Raw genomic sequence first — 21,307 nt, forward strand, 5'->3', positions numbered from 1 at the left:
GGCTGCTGCAGGCCGTCTGAGAGACCAATTATCGCGGCTACACAACATCTACTGACCATCACCGTTCAACTAGAGACCCATCTTCACGTCTTGGGAGTCTGTGAGCGCGACACCTCCTTTAAACGAAAGCGATCGCGCGCTCGGTCGCTCGCTCGACCGCTCGGAGAATGTTGTTTGTTGCCGGAGAAGGAGAGAGGTCTAATTCTGCTGACATAGTTTCCAGCTAGGTTTGCCCGCAGGTTGTGCCATGGCGTCGAGCGTGACCACAACGACACGTAACCATCTAACGCACCACCCTCCTTCCACTCCCTCACCGATCGATTGGCCAATATTTCGTAACATTCCCGGAGCACCCCGCTGGCCGCCATTGCGGTACTTTCACCCAGCCAAAGGGAGAGGATAATTTCTGGCCTGGAACAACAACACCACAACAGTGGAGAGGAAAAGAAAAAAAACATTGCGACATAATAATCGCTTTGGCGAAGGCGAAGGAATGGTCCTCGATGGCGTGGTGGCCACGGAGCGAGAACAGTTCGGTGCAAAACGTGACTCGACTGTCTGTCACTTTGTAGTGACTGCGGTCGCTCGGAGTACGGTCCCGGTGGCGGAGTTAGAGTGGTTCGAACAGCGTGTTTCGAAGAAGATGCGCTCCGATGTGGTCGAGAATGGGACGCCAGAGTGACAGCCACGTTCAGATCCAGATTGGGACAGGGACTTGGCTCTCGCTCTCACTCTCAGCCAAAGTCCGGACAAACTAGGTGATCTGATTGCGACACTCTGACACTCTGACATGGCTGAGGAGGAAGAGCAGCAGCGTGTTCCCACACCTGTTTTCCTGGCGCTTCTCGGAGGAGTCGAGGTGATGTAATGTGGATACCACGAAGCGCACTGGCGCAGCAAATGGCGACGCCAATTTGGCATAGTCGGATAGTGGGCTTTCCACTTCCTCACCACCACCACCAGCACCAGCAGCAGCTTGTTATCTAAGGTTGAGCTTCGAATACCTAATCGTAGACCATTCCTGCGTCCTTCGCTTCGCTGGCGAAAGTGTGGTCTACCCCCCCCCGGGGGGCGCTGAATAGGGGAGGATGTTTAGACATCGCTGCACGTTCCCGTGAAGAAGGTCTGCGCAGATCGCTTTTTGTTCCGAATAGTTGTTTCCTTCTTTTTGCACCATGCCGTAGTGATACGCCATAGCGTGTGATGTTTCCCACATTGCTCGTGCTCGTGACCTCTCTGCTGACGGTTTTGGCGAGAGTGAGTGGCCAAATGTCACGCACTTTATACAAAAACCTCAACACTCTCGACGTAAACATTGTAGCTTTCGGGGATTCCATGGCATTTTTCATGATTGATGCGCTGACATCGCACAGATCTAAGACAGATTGTGTCTTGTTTTCTTGCGGAATCGCCGAGACTAGACATCCCGGACAGGACCCGTCGACGATCCTCGACGCTTGATCGAAATCACATTCGAGAACAGCATCTGTGCGTACATCAATATTCACTTTAGATCAGGTCGCAGATATGGCGGTTGCGTTACATAAACCTGTCCACTAGCTGCCCAATTACCGTCTGCTCCCCCCCGATTAGTCCAGCACATGCCATGGACAGGCCATTTCCGGGACCTCATTAGAGCCTCCGGGACGTTCTGGGTCATTTACGTACCATTTGAATGGCCAATTCACCAAAGGCGGAAAGTGATAATCAACCGCGTGGTCACATCATCATCCTTCTCCTCCTCCGTTGGACAGGACAGCCACGGAACCGTGGCCGACACTAAATATGAGACACAAATCATGTCAAAGCGAGCGCTCGCTGATAAACATCGAACCATCGCATAGCTTCATGGGAGGCCACCATGGCCACTGCCGGAACTTTGCGAAAAGTGACCATTGGCACGACGCAGGCGATGAAGTCATCCATGGACGACGGTGCGGCAAGATGCAAGCAGCGATTGATTTGATTGATCAGCGATTGATCGATTCAGCGAGAGAGAGAGCGGGCGCGACTACTAGCCCGTTCTACTAGGATACTAGGCCGGTGGTGCGCCCCCCCTCTTATCAGTGACATAACAGCGTCATTTAACGTTCGTTCGTTGGACATCAAACCGGGCAATATCACCTGCGGCGTTGACGCTGCCATGACGTATCCCGCAACACACACACCCGGGCCGCGTTTGATCTCAGCCGCACCCGATCGATTGATCGAAAGCGAGAAAGAAAGAGAGAGAGAGGAGCGAGACAGCAAAGACAGAAGGCACCTGGCTGGCGCTTATCAATTAATTGAAAGATTTCAAATGACGACCGACACCATCGAGAAAACTCGGAGAAGGGGGACCGGAACACGGGCGCGTTCCTGGCACTCGTGGAGTGGAAACATGGTCCCCCCCTTCCCTTGTGGGTGTGCCACCAGTGTTCTGTTCTGTTCCGGCGACTAATTGATAGGCCATCATTACAAACAACGCCCGGAGGCGTCCTACGATGATGAAGTAGTCAATCGGTTTCGTCAACTATCGTGCAGTCAGCAGAACGACACAGAACAGAGGTTCGGTGTTATCGCACAGTATTGCGCATTGTCCAATTTGGTCCAAAAATTGCGCCTGCAGCACTCATTTTCTCTCTCACTCGCGCTTTGTGAATTGAGGTTAGGTTACACTTCTGATGCCATTTCAAGGACAACAGCAACAGCAGCAGCAGCAGCAGCAGCACGGAATGTGGAAAACTCGATCGCTCGCACGGGATACAGAGTCCGACAACAACAACAACAACTTCGAGGTCAACCTGATAGCGATGTGTTTTTGATTGGAAGCTCGGGAGACTCGTTGCAGCCCAGGGTGTAATGTAAGTTTAATGTCAGCGTCAGCGTGCGTCCCGTGGTCCACCGGTGAACCTGATCGTCTGCCGGTTTTGCCGGCCGGCTTCTTCACAAATTTATGGTCAACGTATCGTCCCTAGAGGGGAGAGAGGTCACTCAATTGGTGTTCAGGGCGGAACAGGTTTTTTTTTGCAGAGGTGACAGAGATGCGTGCGATGCGTGGACCGCATGTGTGTCCGACGCTGAAGGACGTCTGTGCACTCGTGCCACCATACAGAGAGAGAGAAAGAGAGAGACCATCTCAAGGAGATCAAGACATCTCATTGCATACACGCAGCGACGCCCTTATCTTATAGGGCGATGTGTCTGACAAGCTCAACCCGCGCGAGAGGGTCCCAGAATCTCGTTCGCATCGCTAATTACGGGGATGATGGATGCGTAAGGGAAGTGCCCGTGCACACCTAGGCCTGGGGGAGGGGGGCGCCCTGGTACCCTCAGCTAATTGTTAGTTACATGCTCGCATGGACCCCCCGGGAACAAGCTCCTATCCTTCCTTCCTCTTGCGATCTACGATTTATGGTAACAGTTTGCGGAGCGCATGAAAGAAGAAAGCGAACGAGCAGAGGGGCAAAGGGCGTCGTCGAGGGCGCCGAGTCAATAAAATGGTACAAGGTTACGCCACGGGAGCGCTCATGGAAACATACAGGACACCAGGATGACGCTACTACGCACGAGAGATATTTAAAACAGGTTTCTGTTTCGTTTTTATCCATTTAAACATTCAGAGAACTTCCAAACAAGGTGAAAGTTTCGATCAGGATCCACGCATGATCAACAAAACAGATTAACGGGAGGAATTTTCGAAAATAAGTAACAAAAATCTGATCTGAAATGCGGTAATAAATTCAGAAACGACGTCAATTGACTACTAATGGCGCCTGTTGAAGGACGTCCAGCCGGCTAATGGTGGTGTCGCCACAATTCAATCCCAAAAATTCATTAACATAACACTCGGTGCACACGGCCATTGTCCATTTTTAGACCACAACAACTCGGAAAAGCCTAATTTTCCCCCCAGCACCAGCAGCAGCCCCACCAACAGCGAGACAAACGACAAAAAAAACGTAATGGCCATTCAATTCGAATGTAAATTGGGGAGTCACGTTAACACTTGTTCGCTCTCTGTTCTATTTTTATGTAGTACACCACGCGATCTAGATCATCAGGGAGGTGATCGCCACCGAAGCTGGACCTTGGCTCACGCACACCGAAGGGTGGCGCTTCACGTCGGAACCGAAATCCAGTTCACACATTTAGTGCCCTCCCTCCCTTTCTGGCCATCTGTGTAACTCAATTATATTGCTCACAGCACGGGAGAGAGAGAGGGAGATGGAGGTATTCCCTTCTTTCCTCTTCTTCCAATGGGTTTGCAATTTTCCGAAAATTTCGCAAACGGCCCCACGGCGCGTAACGAATGAAGGAAACATCCCCCCCCCCCTCCCTGCCAGTGGAGAATCATTTCCTAATTTCCGGCCCAACGAAACCAGTCAAGGCCCGCGCCGAAAAACGAGGTCTCACGCGAAAAAGGGTGGCGGTGCGGCTGCTGCTGCTGTGCGGCCCCCGAAAAGAGGTTGATTGCATTCCAGATCAACCTGGTGCCAGCCGGGAGCGGCCCGTCAAATCCACCGTAAACGGCTCCGAAAGATCGCACCAAATGGATCTTTGTGGCCAGCTAGAAGAGAGACAGAGTGAGCGAGAGAGAGAGAGAGAGAGAGGTAGAGAGCGAGTGAAGATCTGTTGGCGTCGGGAAAAGCCCTTTTTCCCCAATTACACAGATGCTAGAGCAGCAGCTGCTGATGCCCGGTTGCCCGGTTGCTAGCACAAAACGGTGGCACATCACAGCCGGAGACTATCGAAGCCGTGAATCGCACGAAGCAGTAAGGCACACGGGCCAGATCACTCTGGGAATCCATCAAACGGAGAAGAGGGCGCAAAGAAGTAAAAACCCGCGAATCGGAACCAACGGAACCAGCTTCGGGGCAGAACATGGCCCCGGTTCACCCCGGATTCACCTTTTTACCGCGGGGAGAGAGAGAGAGGTCAAAAGGGCGTTCCTGATCGACCAACCGAAAACGGTGGTTCCCATGGTAACGGAGCATTCGTAGCACCGGAGACAGTCGGAGTGTTTGCACAAGACGCGAAGAAAAAGGTCACTATCCTTACTCACGCAGAGGAAGATGAGAGCGCATCATCGGTAAAGCATCTAATTTGTGTCTCATATTAATATTAAAGCATTCATCAACATCACTCCGATCGATCGATTGAAGACCCGTCTTCCCGCGAGGCTCGCCACTCCATGCTGGACTTTCTGGAGTTTCCCAAGAGACCAAGGGTGAAGATTCACCCGAAAAAGCTGGCCACCACCAGCAAGAGTGGCACGAGTGAAAGGTCAACGAATCGGCCGTCGCCGCCGCCATCGCCGGTACCTGTTCCACCTGTTGCGATCCCTTCTCCGTGAGGACGATGATGGTGATCGGCGTGCTTCAAAAATGCGGCATTCGAGATTCGAGGAGGATCAGAGGAGAGGGGCGATCGTGGCAAACAAAGCGGCAAATCAGCGGCATCCCCGGTCCCCGTTGATTGATTACTGGCCGATTCCGATCGTTAATCATCGGGGTGCCGCCACAGACACGTGATTCGGACACGGACTCTTCTCTGCTGCAGGACTGCGCTGAGGGCACCCGTGCATATGTAGGTGACGCAAAATGGCAAATGTCGTCGTCGAACGAGGAGAGGATCCTCTAGCACGAGGAAGATCGCGCATGATCGAAGCAGTGAAAGTGCTGCGCAGAGGAAACCAGAAGCAGAAGGGTTTTATGGCGTTTTTTTTATAGCAGCATTCATAATTAACATAAGCCTCATAACAGGCGGCATCATCCGCGCATTAGACCTGTAGACCGCCCGAGGAGAGATAATCGGGGAGCTGCAGAAGAGAAGCTGACCATTCAATGGTTGTTCCACTGTCGTCCGTTGGCTGGCTGGAGATCGTGATCGCTCGCAAGCATACTAATCATCTCCAAGCCTTTTGCGCACCGGGGTGGAGGGTGGAGTGATCATTAAATTATTTGTGGTGGTGTGCGACCAGCGCATTCCATTGTTCATTGACAGCAGCAGCATAAGAAGCAACAAAACATAAAACATTTTCAATGAATCAAAGGGTGTGCCACACGTGACGGGTAGAAGGGGTAAGAGGGAGCATAAATAAATTGAAATATGTCCCCCATCCTCCTTTCCCTACTTGGTTAATCTCCGGTTAATGAGCATAATAGCTGGAATAGTGATTGTCAGTTAGTGTGATCGTGTTCGTAGAGTGATTGCTGCCAGGAAGCGCCATTTCCTCGTCCTCGTTTTGAGGAAACACCGTTCGTGGAAGCACATGGCATGCAAAACGCGTGCATGTTCAAGAGAGCAACAAGCAGAAGAGACCAAAATCTGGACAACTCTCGGCAGACAAATCCAGACACAGATTGCTCTTAAGGAAGGAAGAAAGGAATTAAAGAGTCTCTCAGTTGGCGCGTGTTCTCGGAAGTTGTCACTGGCTGGCCGTCACCGTCAGCATCATCATTAATTCTCCAAGGAGCGCTCCTTCTAACGCCAAGCCCCCGAGATACCGTCTATTCGGTTTTGATTGCTGCTGTCGCTAGGGCTCTTATCAATCCACTGCATCCAACGGACTGCAGATGCATCACACTGGCGATGTTGCGACGACATCGGTCAGGAATGTCGATGACATGGCGACCAAAGCTGAGCAAACGACCTGCCAACCGTCATCATCATCTCAGCGCGATCGGTGACGGAACCGGGCGTTAGGCCAGTGTCAGACATTATTATGACATGAAGCCCCCCTCCCCTTGGTCTGCCTAGTGCTGGTGCTGGTGCTGGCTGGCTGGCTGGCTGGCTGGCTGGTGAGGTGGAAAAATTAAAAGTAATTATATGCAAGTCAACCAACAAGCATTTTCAAACCAAATGCGACGATCGGGGTGGTGAAAAATGCGAACAACGCACCGCGAGCGAAGCAGCAAACGAGGGAAAAACGAGGTGAAAAGTGATAATGTTGCTGGCAGCACCGCCAACAGCAGTGATAAAAACCAACGCAGACAGCAGCAGCAAAAGCATGTTTTAACCATCGCCGTGTTCAAATGCAAAACTAAAATTCAAAAGACATCCAACTACTGCACCGGTACCGAGGTGAGGTGTCCCAGAAGTGGGCCGCAAACGTTGGGTGGAAAGTTTGCGAAATAAAATAAATGAAATAGAAAAGCAGCCAGAAAGAAGCGTGTCATGCGGGTGGTGCTGAGCGCGTGAAGAGCATGAAATCGATTTATTTAAATTTCGAAAAAGCAACCCTCCTTTTTGAGGGGTGCTTGCGAGGTGGTTTGCGAGGAGGTGAAGGTGATGCTCTGCTCCCGGCACAGTCAGCAACAGCAGCGATCGCATTTCGTCGCATTAATGCACTCTACGCTGTTCAAGTAAAATCGTTGAAATTGACTAGACAAAAAAATAAGAAAAACCATTCCAAAGGAAATTTGTAAAAAGAAGCACACGAAGAGAGACAGAAAAAGAGAGAGGGAAAGGAAATGTGTGAAAAGTGTGTGCGAGACGAAGCTGACTTCGCAAAAAAGTGCATTCACCTGGCCGGTGTCCGTAAATCAACCCAAAAAAAAAACCCACAGTTCCGCCACATACCGCGTCCGTCCGGCGAAAGTTTGCGGAAGACGAAACGGCCGCGGTGCGGTGGCCGGCCACCACGCAATCCACGCAGCGCGCGTTGACCATCGAAAATCGATTCGAGTGCGAGTGTGCGAAGCGAATCGAGCGTGTGATGTGCGCTCAAAATAGACGCTGAGACCGACCGGCTGACAAAGTGGCGGAAGCTGCCGATCGATGATCGATCCCCGAACTGACCATCTGGCGCTGGCCCATGCGAGTCCGCGGGCACGGTGAAAGCTTTTCCCCCCGGGGGTGGCTATTTTTGGCTCCCGTAGCCTTACTTTGCCTGCAAGCTGCATTTCGATAGAAATTCATCAAAACGCACGTGTGAGTCACGCGCTGCAATCAAAGTGTCCCTTGCACCACCACCCCGGGACCGGAAAAATCATGGCATCCCTGATCGGCCGCTGGTTCTGGTGTTTTTCCTTTTGTCTTTGTCGAGTTTTCTCCGCCAATGTTTTGTTTATTTCATGTCCGGTGCTGCCGCCTCTCCTTCGCTCCGCTCGCTATCATCTCTTCAATCGTGTCTGGCGATCGTCACAAGCGGGACACACCTACGCACCGCAAGTATTTTTAGAAAAAATCCAATCCATCATAAACACCCAAACGCACACAGAGGTACACAGTGCAATTGAAAAGGGAAAATGGTTTTATGGTGAAGCCGGGAGCGCAGGAAAATGCCGTTGCTGGGTGTGAACGGTAAAGACAAAGCGAAAAGCGGGAAAATGTATCACGGAGTCACGGTGCGAGGTCAAAAAAATCGGTGGAAAAAGATGAAACTCGCCAGATTGAATCCATAACGCGCCTCCCCCCCATAAAGGGCTGGCCCATTGTAAACAGGTGGAATGACCGACGGGAAAGGGAGTGTCACTCCATCATGTGACGGACCGAAACTACTGTTAGGTGAGAGGAAAAATTGGATGTTCATTAACCGGTTTCTTTACCATTTTCTTCGCCATCGCAAAGGGATAATTATCGTCATAATCAAATATGACGGGGTGCTGTAGATCGAGGTGTTTCAGGTTTGCTTTCTATTTAATAATATGAACCGTTGACTATATCGCTGTTACTTTCTTTGTTAGGTTGATGGATTGACATTCGCTTATCTAGTGGGAAGAGAGAGAGAGATAAATCTCAACGATCTAATGTTTGTTTTATGTATTACCTCTATGCAACCGAATGTTATCTAGGTTTAATTATCTTCTTTTATTAGTTTAAACAATCAATTATAATAAAATTAAATTTAAAACAAAATAAAAAAATGTTTTATTTTTCGTTATTGTGAAGCGACCCGACCATCCTCTAGCGCCGAAAACATGACCAAATATGGTCATATCCATAGAATCGCGACTGATTGAACCAATGTAACCGGGACGCTCGAAAAATGAACACCTTCAAGCAATAAAAAGACGATCGTTCGAGATCGTCTTAGATCATTAAAATCAAGAACAGCAATTATGCACGCGGCACCAATGAGCCATTGCGCAAATCACACCCAGGGCAAACACATCTTGCGCAATGAGGGAGAAATGGGCCAATCCGCCCCGTGGCGCACGAATTAGGGAGCACGTGAAAGCAATAACAAAAGAACGCTCCAGAACATAAATTCGAAGGTCACGATATGCTCACGACAGTAGCATAGGCAATGGATAAGCATCGCGCGTTCAACATAATCTCATCGCGCAGCATCACATCATGCGCGATCCGGAGCAATAAACATAAATCATCAGCTAATTACAAAAAGCACTCAGCACTAAATACCGTCACCTCGGAAATATGAGCGATATCCCACAGCCAACATATCGGGTGACAATGGCGTAAGATAAACAAATCATAGCGGTTCAAGCAAATAGGCAGCAGGGCACCAAAGACAAACGAGTCGAGCAATAGGAATAAAAATAAGAATGATCCAGAATGCTAATTGCTAGACGCGAGAATCAGGCCAAAATTACGTCTGCGGCGGCAATGACAAGAGGTGGAGAGGTAAATAGAGGAATGGGCGCGGGAAAGATTGGCCTTGCAATTTTAGGTATAAATACCGAACATTTTTAGGAATAAAAAGGAGTTGAATTTGAAACGTAAAACCTCGCGTAGTGTTTTTATTCTACGGTCTAACATCTTCTAGCTTCTCGCGGAAGGTTCGCTCCAAAGGGACAAACGCGTTTTCGCCGGTTGATTTTTTTGGGCATTTGGTGACAGCGGTGGGATGCCATCGACCACTCGGCTGCAAAAGTACAAACGGCAGTTCTCTGTCCGTTGCAATTGTTTCTTGTCGGATCCGAGCGGTTGATCGAGTCACAAATTTCGTACCAGCAATTGGGTCATTTTTTCCAACTACTTATACACTCAACAAGTGTTACTGTACACCGTATTTGAACAGCTTTTCATTCAAAAGTGTAAACGAAACACGTGACGGGGGTTCGCTCGTTTCGTCTTTCGTCTGCACTCGGGTTTGTCCTTCAAATATCTTGTTCTCCTGTTTTTGGTCTTCTCGCAGCGAAATAAATTCCAGAACCACCAGTCCAGTCACCGGAACCCATACCCCCTTCCCATCCGACGCCATTGCTGGTCGTCGTCGTTGTCGCGCTCTCCATATTCAAATTTCCGACGATTAGTAGGCAAAAAAGGCGCTGATGCTGCTGCTGGCTGCTTTCTGCTGGCCGTGGCCACTGGATCACCGAGCTGGCATTTTGGGGAGGAACGCGAGCAACGGGAGGACATTGTACCTCTTTCGTTCTCTCTTTCTCTCTTACGCGCTGTCTGAATGACAAACAAATTTCGGTGCGGTCCACAGCATCACAAGAAATGGCGCTCGCAGGGTCCAGACCCTGATTTCGGCCACATTCTGGAAGCATCGCCACCAACGCCACCCCGCCACAACCCTCCTTCCTCTCGCAAGAATACATAAATTATGAGCTAAAATCGTTCTGCGAAAGGTCGTCTCATTGCGTTCGTTGGAAGGTTTACGCAATTCGCCGGCCGGCCGGCCGGCCGGTTGGGCAAACCCCGACCGTCAGACCGGTTAGAGAGTGAGCTCGCGATCGCGCACACTACAAGCGGATACGTCACGGCGGCGACGGAGAGCGTCACTCGCGAGCACGTGGTTGTGCGCGGAGGCGGACATGCTCCTGATGCAGACGAAGGGAGAGACCGAGGGGTGTCCGGAATCCGGTTTGCAGTTCCAGTTTCCTCTCTTCCTTCGGATCTCCATTCCGCAATGCGATCCACCGTACGATCACGACGACGACGACGGCGACGACGACGATCACGGTAGCGCGAACCGCGTGGAGGTCCGTGTCCGTGCTGATCATAACCCTACAGTGATACTGATCAGTGATCACCGTCGTCTTGTAGTCGTGAAAAGCTCGCTTCGTGCTTCCTGTGCTAATAGCCCCAGAGCACCCATTGAACGATCAATGTGATCCCGGTGGTTCAGGGTGACCCCGGGACTGGATCTCCAGCCTCGCAGCCTCACAGCCTTCGATCACAATCCCTGGTGTCACTTTATGGGATCTTTAAGGTTTTTTTTTTCTCCGATCAAATATTGTTACAATATTCTGCAGCACGAGGCACGTAAATCGGGCGCACAATGTCGTCTAACATCGGGCGACATCCGGGTACGCGCACCTGCCCGTACGCCCTTTTCCATCAATCCTCCAACACTGGACTGGACTCTTCCCCCGCTTCCAGGTATGGAATGGCTTGAGAGGAGTACTTGTGGAAAGGCGGCGCACAAGTAGCAGCAGCAGCAGCAGCAGCAACCCAGCAGAGAAGCAATAAATATTGATGACGGATTGTAAATCACGCCAACCGTCGTCACACTAAACATTGCACCACCACATAGACGTAGATTGGAGTGGAGTGCAGGGAGCCCCAAAGGCACGCTATACACGTGCGCAAACCCCACCATGCCTGGAGCATATACACAGCTCCTCCCCGCCCCATATGTTCGTGGTATGTTGCTCTCGAAGGCATTTCTCTCCAGGGCCCCTAGCAGGCCCCCTCCCGTTTTCTTTCCCTTGTAGCGATCAAGCGCTATGTGCGGGGAGGATCTAGGTCCCGGTCGTCTGTGGCGGAACTTGGCGGAGACCGACGTTGGAAGTAGATTCGCCTGCATTCATAAAGCAATTTACAATCTCCCTCTTCCCTTTCTTTCTCTCTCTCTCTCTCTCTTCACCACCTTCTTGTCCTCTTCTCGATCGAGTGGTGGTGGGTCTTTCATTTTCAACTTCCGCTTTGATCCGCCTCGCTCGCGATCAACCATGCTGCTGTTGCTGCTGCTGCGCTACTCAACTGCAACCGCAGAGCGGAGAGAGAGGTAAAGTGACCACTGGGGTAAGGTGCCCCCCCCCCCTCACTTTACAACCCACCAGACGCAAGTGAAGCCGCCGGAGGCTCAGGCATTTCCTTTGCCGGCGGCTGGAGCGGTTCACTCGTGCGTTCCGCGATCGCAGTAGCATGGCCGCACGCGATCATCACGATTCATGCCACCACCCCTCCCGGGGGGTTTATATGTTCTTGTTCTCTCTCTCTCTCTTCCTCTCTGTATCTCTTTTTCATTCTATGATTCTATGCATCTTCTTGTACGGACGTGCGCGCGGGCGCCCCGTAGAATCAACCACTATAACGCTCTGAACAATCATCGCTCGATCGTCAGTACAAGCGTGTGTGTTAGCGGTCTTGTAATGGCCAAGTCCCAAGGGAAGGTATTAGACCCAGAGGGATGAGACCTCCTACTGGAAGCGGAAGTACCCCGGGAGGGGGCCCAGGCGGGAGGTCCACTCACTGACCAAGACCGTCGTCGTCGTCGTACACGCTTGTAAAGACATTCTTGGCGCGATCGCTTCGATGGGGTACCTCGTACGCTAGGTAGAGGTCCCTTTTCTAACGGTAATTCCAGAATATCGCGTGCATCGTGAGACACACACATGCGGACATTGCTGCACCTGACTCAACTTTCTTTCTTTCTCTCTCTCTCACTCTGGTGTCTTCTAACAGCACAAATGGCTTAGACAACATTGTCAGTGGCTTGGATTCGCATTGTAGAAGCAAGGATTTAGAGTATGAGTAATGGAATGGTGGAATTGAGCAACGAAAGGGGGGTGTGGAAAAGAATTTACTCTCTCTCTCTCTGCAGTCTGTCGCATTAAACCAGGCACGTGACCCTTGTCGTGTCGTCAGTCCCTCGCGAGCGCTCGGTTTGTGGAGCGCAAACGTTGTTGGAGAGCGGCTACAACAGAATACACACCGCGTTTGTGTCTGGGTGTTTACATGTTGAAAAGCCTCTTCAATCCAACAACACTCGCCCGCCCGAGTCCGATGGGGGAACTTCTGCACCAGCGTAATTGCAACAAAGTGTCCGCCACTGCCACTATCTGTGACGTCGAGTTTCGAGCGTGGTTGAACCGGAAGTAGAGCTTGTTCCCCGGTGGTTCCAGGCATCAAACAAGGGAAAACACTACCTTTTTGCCAGGTCACGCAGAGAGCTTATCATGGCGAGCGAGCGAGCGGGCGAGCGAGGAAGTTCGCTAATTCCTAAACGCTTATCGATGCTAGACGCTCGATTGGCTCGCTCCCGAAGCGGATCTCAACCTTGCTTAAGCTGTGAATCATTTTTGGGGCAGGAAATGTTATTTATTAAAGAGCGTGAGGTGTCGGGCCCACCGGTGAGTAGAGACTGCGGACGCTGAGACCCGAAACACCTGGATCGCTAGTGATCGCGATCACCACCAGCGATTGATTAATTACCGGACGTACCGGGCAGGAGTGTTCAAGGACGGAACGCGCCCAACAACGCAGAGAGAGAGTGGCCCGTCCAACGGAACGGTTATCGGCCCCAGGAAGGGGAGAGTCGGGTGTCTCGAAAATGTTTTTTTGGCGCTACTTCAAGGTCGCCGTTGAATTCGGACTTTCGGAAAGCATCGCTACACCGGGCGCTTCGAGAATAATCTTGCCGGGCGGAATATAATTGATTACGACCAGTGCGACGCTATGGTGCGACCTCATCGTCCCTCAATGCACCTGCGATAAGCCCGGCGAATCCCTCCGTCGGAATCTGGCACCGGACCGGCGAACCCGTCAAGAAAAGAAGTTGAAAGAAGTCCCCGGGGCGATAGACGAGGCGCACTACGACGCACGTTAAGCGTTTTTTTTTTATTTTCTTCTTCTTCTGGTGGCTTATCTCGCACGCTCGTTCGTGCGACCAACCGAGCGGCGGCGGTTCCATTGATTGCCCCTCGTAAAAGTTGATTTCGAAGGGAAGTTCCAAACCGGCCACATGGCCCCAGATCCAGTCACCGGAGCAACCAGAGAGCGGAGCTCTATGGGTCACCGATCGACACCTAGCGAGCGCAGGTTGCTGCGTCTCGCGCAGAAAAAGAGCCCCGCGAAAGTGCACGCCACCACTGGACACTGGGCTGCACCTGGCACGCTTGGTAGATGGCAGTGGTGGCGCGTATCTGGCGTAATTTCCCGCCGGCCACTTGAGTGGCGTTCGATTGGCAACACGTGGCCACCGATGGGGCTCATTATCAGCCCCCAGGGTGTGCCCAGGTGGTCCGAAAACTGGGCGCCGGACGTCGGCAACGATATCACATCTCGTTCGCTCGCTTATCAAGTCGCTTGCATCAAACCACCGGGCCGATGTTAGTCAACACACCGCCCCGGGGAACACAGACGCACAATCACGGTCACTTGACATGCATGACCGCTAGTCCCTGGCCGCAGAGAACGGAGAGACTTCCCGAGAATTGCCCGGAAAACTAACAGCTGATGATCGTGGCGCAGGAGGGATTCCCGGAACCGGCCAGACACGTCAGTGTGCTCACGAGGGGCGTCTGGAAGGTCAGAAGATGAGCCGAGAGAGAGAGAGAGAGATAGAGGGCTTCTTATCACCGTGCGCGCTCGCGGTCAACCGGAGTCACGCAGATCAGCATCAGAGGACAGCATCAAGCGTCCCCTTTCAGCGCCGTCCCCATCTTTATCTGTGATGCTTTATTCTTGGAAAGCGCTCACAGATCGCGCTAAAGATCGCCTAGAGTGTCTAGACATTTAACAATGATCGTACCGCATATTTGCAAATGTCCAGTGAACGGTAAATTACTCCAAAAGACCAACACTCTGAGTCGGACAGTTACGCTATGGGTCACAAATTTGGACTTCCTTCCGAAAACATTAGCTGGAATTCCCCCCCCAAGAAAGGAATGAAGCTCTAGAAGGATTTGTATTCGTCGCGATGATGGGGGAAAAGCCACACTTATCTGGAATACGCATTTCAACAACAGCGCGCCCGCGCTCTCTTATCACCACTCCATTCACAGGCCAACAACAAAACCTCCAATATGCTCCCATTCAGCGCGATCCCCTCCTTGGGCTCCCAGCACTGTACCAGCACTCATCAAAACCCGATACCGCGTTAAGTACCAATTTTTCTAATCCAGATATATTTACTCCGCTGCCACACACGGGGGGGGGGAGGTCTAGCAAAAAAAAAATAGAGGGAACAACACGCTATCAAAGCGGAGGAGACGCACTTGTCCACCTCGGCCACGGGATTAGCGGAGATTTAGGGAAGGTACGAAGCCGAAGTCCGATAAGATTACGGATCGGATGCCGGGCCATCATCATGATTACGTAAAGGCGATTGGACCGGGTTTTTTCGGGACCGGCGCTTCCAAACACACGCAACGAACGTCACGTATCCGATAGTGTGTGCAGCCGCAGCTGATACGGCGCCGTGTGCTCTGTGATGGATGGAATCAGAAGGAGGGGGCGCGGTATATGTTCCAATCATCAACGCTCAACGCGCGTCCCATTTGACGCTCTGGGCACACTTCACGCGACTACCGAGCTCGGTGTGGTGTGATTGTTAACCGCAGGAATTGTGGACTTCCAGGAACTATTAACTTCCAATTCGCAATCCACGAGAGAGTACAATCGCAATCGCAAATCGTCGGTTGGATCATTGTCGATCACCACAAGATCACGTCTAATCGCCGGGGGGTTTAGCGAGTAAGTGAAAGGGCCCGCTCAATTGTTGTCTGCAATGGCTGAGGAATGTCTGCGGTGACCACACCCGCTCCCACACCGTTAGACACCGTCTCGACCAGGGGAGCGAGATCGATCGATGACGCTGACACAATCGCACACGACGGTACACCATCACTGCCTGAGAGTGTTTCCGGATTCAGGACCTGCTCAGGGTCACCAGATTGAGGTAATTGAATCCCGTTCGAATTGGTTACGCATTGTGTTAGAATGTGCGTGATGTCGACAGCTAGCGCGCTAATAGAAATACATAAATGAGTGCCGCCGGGGGCCCATCCAGGTTGCGTTCTTTCGAGTTTTCCAACGCAATTAGGCTTCCTCGTGCTTCCTCCACCCGATCACGTGCTCCCAGACATGCGACATGCGACGGGTGGTGCCCTAAATCGAGCTACAACTTCACAATACTCCGCTCCGTGAGCAGTGGTATGGTCAGCGCAACCACACGCATCCCTTACCATCTACTGCACACCAACACAGTGGATTTTGGGGGGCTCGTGGAGTCCGAGAGTGAGAAAGCAAAAAAAAGGGTGATGAAAATGGTGGTGGCATTTCGGTGTGATTACTACTTTTGTCATTTCCCATTGACATCCACCACCCCACCTAGGAGGATAGTGAAGAGTAGGGGAGAGGGGTGTCATGATTTCTATTGTACTTGTGCCTGTTGGCTGCCACGGTTTGGATGATGGAGAGATTTCTCCAAAACAACACAACAGCACAGCGAAAAAAACCCTCATCCTATCGCTCTCTCTGTTATGCGCACTCTATAGCTCTCTCTGTGGCTCTATCTCGGCTGCAGCTCATCTCGCGAGGCGGAAAAACTAACGCCAAAGAGGTGGTGGTGGTGGTGGTGGTTGAGCGGACTGGGCACAACTCCAAGCTCTGCAACTGCAATCAGTGACGGTTGGCTGCACGGAATGTCGGTTGTTCGGCTTACGTAGCCACTCCAACCCACCCTCTCTTTCTGTGGAGGGGTGGAAGACTGGAGGTGGTGGTGGTGGAAAGATAAACGAAACGCATGGCTCCGGTTCGGGGGAGGGGTTGGTAGCCGGCACCAGGCACGTTGTTGGCTAATCGATTTATGTCGCACGCTTTTGGGTCGTCATGGAGTGGTTAGTGGTAGTAGTTGGGTTCCCAGCAGACCGGAAACTCGGCGTTCTATGGTGCCTCTTCTAGTGCGGTACGAGACAGAGAGCATCAACGATTGGCAAGGCATGTTGTGGCACTTGTTGCTGTACTGTTTGGTATTGAGGGAAATTCCATTGGGATCTTGGGCGGAGAGACGCGCTTTTACTTTCACTTCTTGCACGCGCCGAGAGAGTAGCAGACGAAAAAGGCGTTCAAACTAGAGAAGTGGAAGAAAATATGGAGGAAGTTGGCCCAAAAATTGATTAGTTTTTCCGCTTTCCGGACGAAACTCCCAAATCAATCTTCGGTGACTGCGACTTGATCGCTTTCCCCCGGGGGAGGGGTGAAGAGAAGGGTTGCGACTGCTTCCTGTGAGGAATAATATGCACCACCAGCACTCACTTCGTACTCGGTCCTATGGTATGACCCAGTTCCGGCACTGTTTTCATTTCTACTCGACCGAAGTCATCGTTGTTGTCGTTATCGACTACATAAGCACATGTGCACATGTGTCGAGAGACCGAGAGACCGCACTCCGGAGTCATGCACATGTTTCAATTACTTTACCAAAACGGCGCGCGCTCTCCATCGTTCTCGAATCGGTGAGTCCCGCATTTCGATTCTAATCTTAAAACCATCCGTCCCGTGGCCGGATCAGGGTGGCTTGATCTTGATGCGGGGATGGTTGATGAAGCGGACGGATTCCAAAAACGCCCGCTGTTCCGCTTCGACTAGAGGCGATGAGCATACCGTTCGACAGACGCATACACAACATGCACACAGTCGCGTCGCGTCGTGCTCGCATGCATGCATGCAGCAACACATGGAGTGTCTGGAAAAACATTCATCCCGCCGGAGCAGGCGTGGATCAAAGCGTGCACGGAAGCGATCACATGGGGAACAAACATTTTTTATTATTAATAGCGCGATGGTCCATCTAATGGCAGTGCTGGTTGCACTCTCGGAATACCCCCCGATCCGGGCATCATTCGAGCATTACGCGATTCGATTTGAATGATGAGCCAATGGAACTGTCCAATGGCGGAGTGGAAAAGGGAAGAGAAGCTTCGCAGAAGAACCGCAGTGTCTACGGGAATCCCGGTGATACGTTAGTCACTAGACAAATATGGACAAATGTTAGATTAATCATTTGCGTCAATAGGTTAAGGTTTAGAATAATCCCAAAGGAGGGGTGGGAATTCCTTTAAAAAAGTTCTGATCTTTAAAACGAACTTGAACTTTAATGGTTGAGTTTTGTCGATGAAGCCAACTAAGAACAGTCCAGTATTATTCCAATATTTCTACTAATGAGTCCTTTTTCTGATTTAATCACAATCTGGAATATGCTAAAAGAGTCCTCTGAAGAGCTCGCAACTCGCCCAAAAACTGCTACCATATGGTTCACTTTCTTGCTGCCAGAAAGGTTTGCAATTTAAAAAAAAATAAAAGAAAGCAGAAGTCGACGGACTTACCACATCGAGATCGGTGTCCCAGATGTCCTTCAGGTCCCCGTCGTCGAAATCCATTGTCGATAGGTACTCCAGCTTGACGGCCGTTAGAGTTGGGTGTTGGGATTCGATTCGTCACCCGAATCGAACACCAATCACACACAAACGCGCACACACAAAAACACACACACCGAGAAGTGACGTCACAAAAAGCCGCCCCGGGGGCGGGAATCCAACTTCCAACCTTCTCTAGCTCCACAAGCTCGCCTCTATCTCGGCTCAGCTTCCGCACGCTAAGCTTCCGGTTTGTTTGAGAGTATGGGTCGTTGCTTCCGGAAGAACACTCACTTCTATTCGCTCTCTCTCTCTCTTCCCTCTAGAACATTAGATTCAAATCCACTTAACGGATAAACCACACGACAGCATCATCCAGGCGCGGCGGTTGGTTCACTTTCGTTGACAGTCGGTTCTGCGGCCACATGCCCAGCGTTAGCGCCACACTCCACTTCCGGTTACATCCGCTATGAGCCAGCGACGAGAAGATAACTTCTTTCTTCTCCGTCCGCTACACTCCTTCCACGAGGGTCACGCTCCCTGCTTATCTTGTGCCGGCTGTCACTGTAATTGCCGCCCTCTCCCGGCCACGGACCTTCACTGGGCGGATGGGCCACTGAAGGATGAGGAGAAGATCACAGCACTTGCACTCTCGTGCAACTCCACCAACAATGAATGATACGCGCACAGATACACACGCGGACACAGGCACAAACAGACACACCACCACACAAATACACATACACCCAGGAATGGATGCCGGCTGCTGCTAATTAGCTCTAATTATGTTGCATTCCCTTGGCGCACGCGGCCATGCGGGACCTTCTTGCGGGCGACACAAGGGGGGGGTTTGCCCCTCTAGTTGGCCAGCTCTCAATCCCGATTCGATGGTGGCCGATTCGCAATCCCTCTCACGAATACGCAATGCATGCGAGGACGAGGATACGACGCGGTGCCGGCATCCGAAGCCACTTGTTGCTATCTTCGCGGAGTCACACCTACACCATAAGCCGGTCAAAACAGTTCGAAATGCTCGCTCGCTCGCTCGCTCGCGTCCGCTTGTTGGTGGACAAAAGCTACACTAAGTGCTGGGTGTTTGAGCCGGTTTTTGTGTGTGCGATTAGTAGGCGCGCCTACCCGCAATCAGCGAGGTCCCAGCTCCGTGTTGTTATCAACCGTGCCGAGAATGACCTCCTCACTTTCTCTCGCTTCGTCGCTGGTGCTGGTGCGTACCCGGGATGTTCTGTTCGGGGTGGGCCGGTTAGAGTTCTGGCCGCCACTGATGTAGAGTTAGACGACACTATTCTCTCTTTTTCTCGCTTCTGTAGGGCTCAGAATAGATTCTCGGTGCTTCGTACGGGAATGTCCGTTATCGCACTAAACGCAGCGTGCTGGACTTTAAACACACACTGGCACACACTTTTTGGGACGTTTTGGTTGCCTTGGTAACGACGGCGGAATGCAGGATACACTAACGAGTGCACATCACTTTTAGTAGGCTGCTGGATTTCTCGGTTGCTGGGTTTGCTCAGGATGGGCGCTCTCTTCTCCCAAAAACTAACAATCCGCGTTACTTATAAACCATGTACTTGCTTCGGTTTCGTTAGTAACTACCGGGACGATTTGAACACTGAACAATGATTTGAAATTCGCGACAAAAAGTTATCGCCCAGATTGCTCACAAATTCTGTTCTCGATTCTCGTTAGTAGCGAGAACAGCAAAGAAATATTGAGGTATTAAACTTTTACGTTGAAATTAACAAGCGGCAACAGCATGCTCCAGCAGAGACCGCTCAACGTGACTTCTGTCTTCAACCGTGGTCGTTTGAAAACTGTTCCGCCATTCGGTTCCGAACGCGCGGGCTCGTGCGCGGTCGTTTCCGAACGCAGTCGTCCCGCTCGCTGCGTTCCGCGTCCAGTGTGATTCGTCCAGTGTAACCCCTTACATTGCATTCCGTTCGACCGGTACGCCGAATTATGTTCGCTACTTTGCTCTTCTAATTTGTGGAGGGCATTTTTCGGCGGATACAAGAAAAATCTGAGAGTATGGGAATTTGAGAAAATAGGAAGGATGCTGCGGAAAACCTGAATTTACGTTAGGCGTTTGTAATCATTTTTAAAAATGCTCATATTTTATCGATCATCACTGTAGACGTTTATGAAGTCGCGCTGAAAATTTGAAATTTTAAAAAGCTCCCTCCAACATAACGGGCCTTAGTAAGGTGGCGCACGTGTTTGTTTTTTTGCAATCGCCCAAAAAACTGGACATCTTTTGCACTACATGTTATCGGACATGTCTATCTCATCCTTTCAAAATGATTGAAAATTTACCTGAGGCTTCTCCAAAAGATAAGAGGGTTTCTTCTCACGACCGCGAACGGAGGGAACTTCGCTATCACCACTTGTAATCGATTGCAGAACACACGATTCGATGCTTCCGGTATGCTCTCGGATACGACGCGATAAGGGCTTTGCCCAGCAATTTCTTTAGTAATTTAAAAACATCGGACTAGCCTCGTCCTGTTTATTAAGGATATATATTTGGGCTCTTTCCTATATTCTTTCTTTATGGTTTGGGGTACATTCGACATTCAGTTTCGTTGTCGTCGTATCAGCTCGTTAGTTTCCTTTTAGTATCACTCTGCTGGTGGTGGAGCACAAAAATGGCAAAAAAAAGCAGCAATAAATAAAAAAATACAATCTTTTCTTTTTATTAACACAAAACTAACGGAACGAAAGAAAGAATGGAAAAACATGAAAAGCACATTAACCACATTAGTAAAATGCGCTTAAACACATGCAGCTTCAACCGGTTAAGCTACCGAGGAGCGTTGGGCGCAAGGATGCACCGAGCGGCGTTGTGCTGGTAAATGCTTATTGCAGTCCTTCCTTCTTTTCCCTCTCTGTGCACACTCACAGCGAATAGATATCTTACACAACCCAGAAACACGTACATTTAATCACACAAATTAACACACATACGAAATACGGAAGAAAAGCTATTTCAACGGGAACGGGGAGGGGAGTAACGGAAATGTCGGCATCTA

The 21,307-nt window shown here is 50.9% G+C and overlaps 2 protein-coding genes across 4 annotated transcripts in view; both read right to left on the reverse strand.

The window, feature by feature from the left end:
• Positions 1–20,070, reverse strand: part of LOC126575715 (cyclic AMP response element-binding protein A) — an 86,916-nt gene extending 66,846 nt beyond the window's left edge. For both annotated transcript variants that reach the window (XM_050236559.1, XM_050236558.1), the window contains exon 1: positions 18,231–20,070. In XM_050236559.1, the coding sequence (XP_050092516.1) occupies positions 18,231–18,284 (54 nt within the window). In that variant the 5' untranslated portion in view covers positions 18,285–20,070. The remainder of the gene's footprint in view (positions 1–18,230) is intronic.
• Positions 20,071–20,947: 877 nt separating this feature from the next.
• The window catches only part of LOC126575711 (phosphatidylinositol 4-phosphate 3-kinase C2 domain-containing subunit beta), a 12,716-nt gene continuing 12,356 nt past the window's right edge, over positions 20,948–21,307 (reverse strand). For both annotated transcript variants that reach the window (XM_050236550.1, XM_050236551.1), the window contains one exon: positions 20,948–21,307. This exon is cut by the window's right edge and continues 177 nt beyond it. In XM_050236550.1, coding sequence (XP_050092507.1) covers positions 21,305–21,307 — 3 coding nt within the window. In that variant the 3' untranslated portion in view covers positions 20,948–21,304.

Source organism: Anopheles aquasalis, chromosome 3 (genome assembly GCF_943734665.1).
Source record: "Anopheles aquasalis chromosome 3, idAnoAquaMG_Q_19, whole genome shotgun sequence".
In the NCBI taxonomy this organism is placed as follows: domain Eukaryota; kingdom Metazoa; phylum Arthropoda; class Insecta; order Diptera; family Culicidae; genus Anopheles; species Anopheles aquasalis.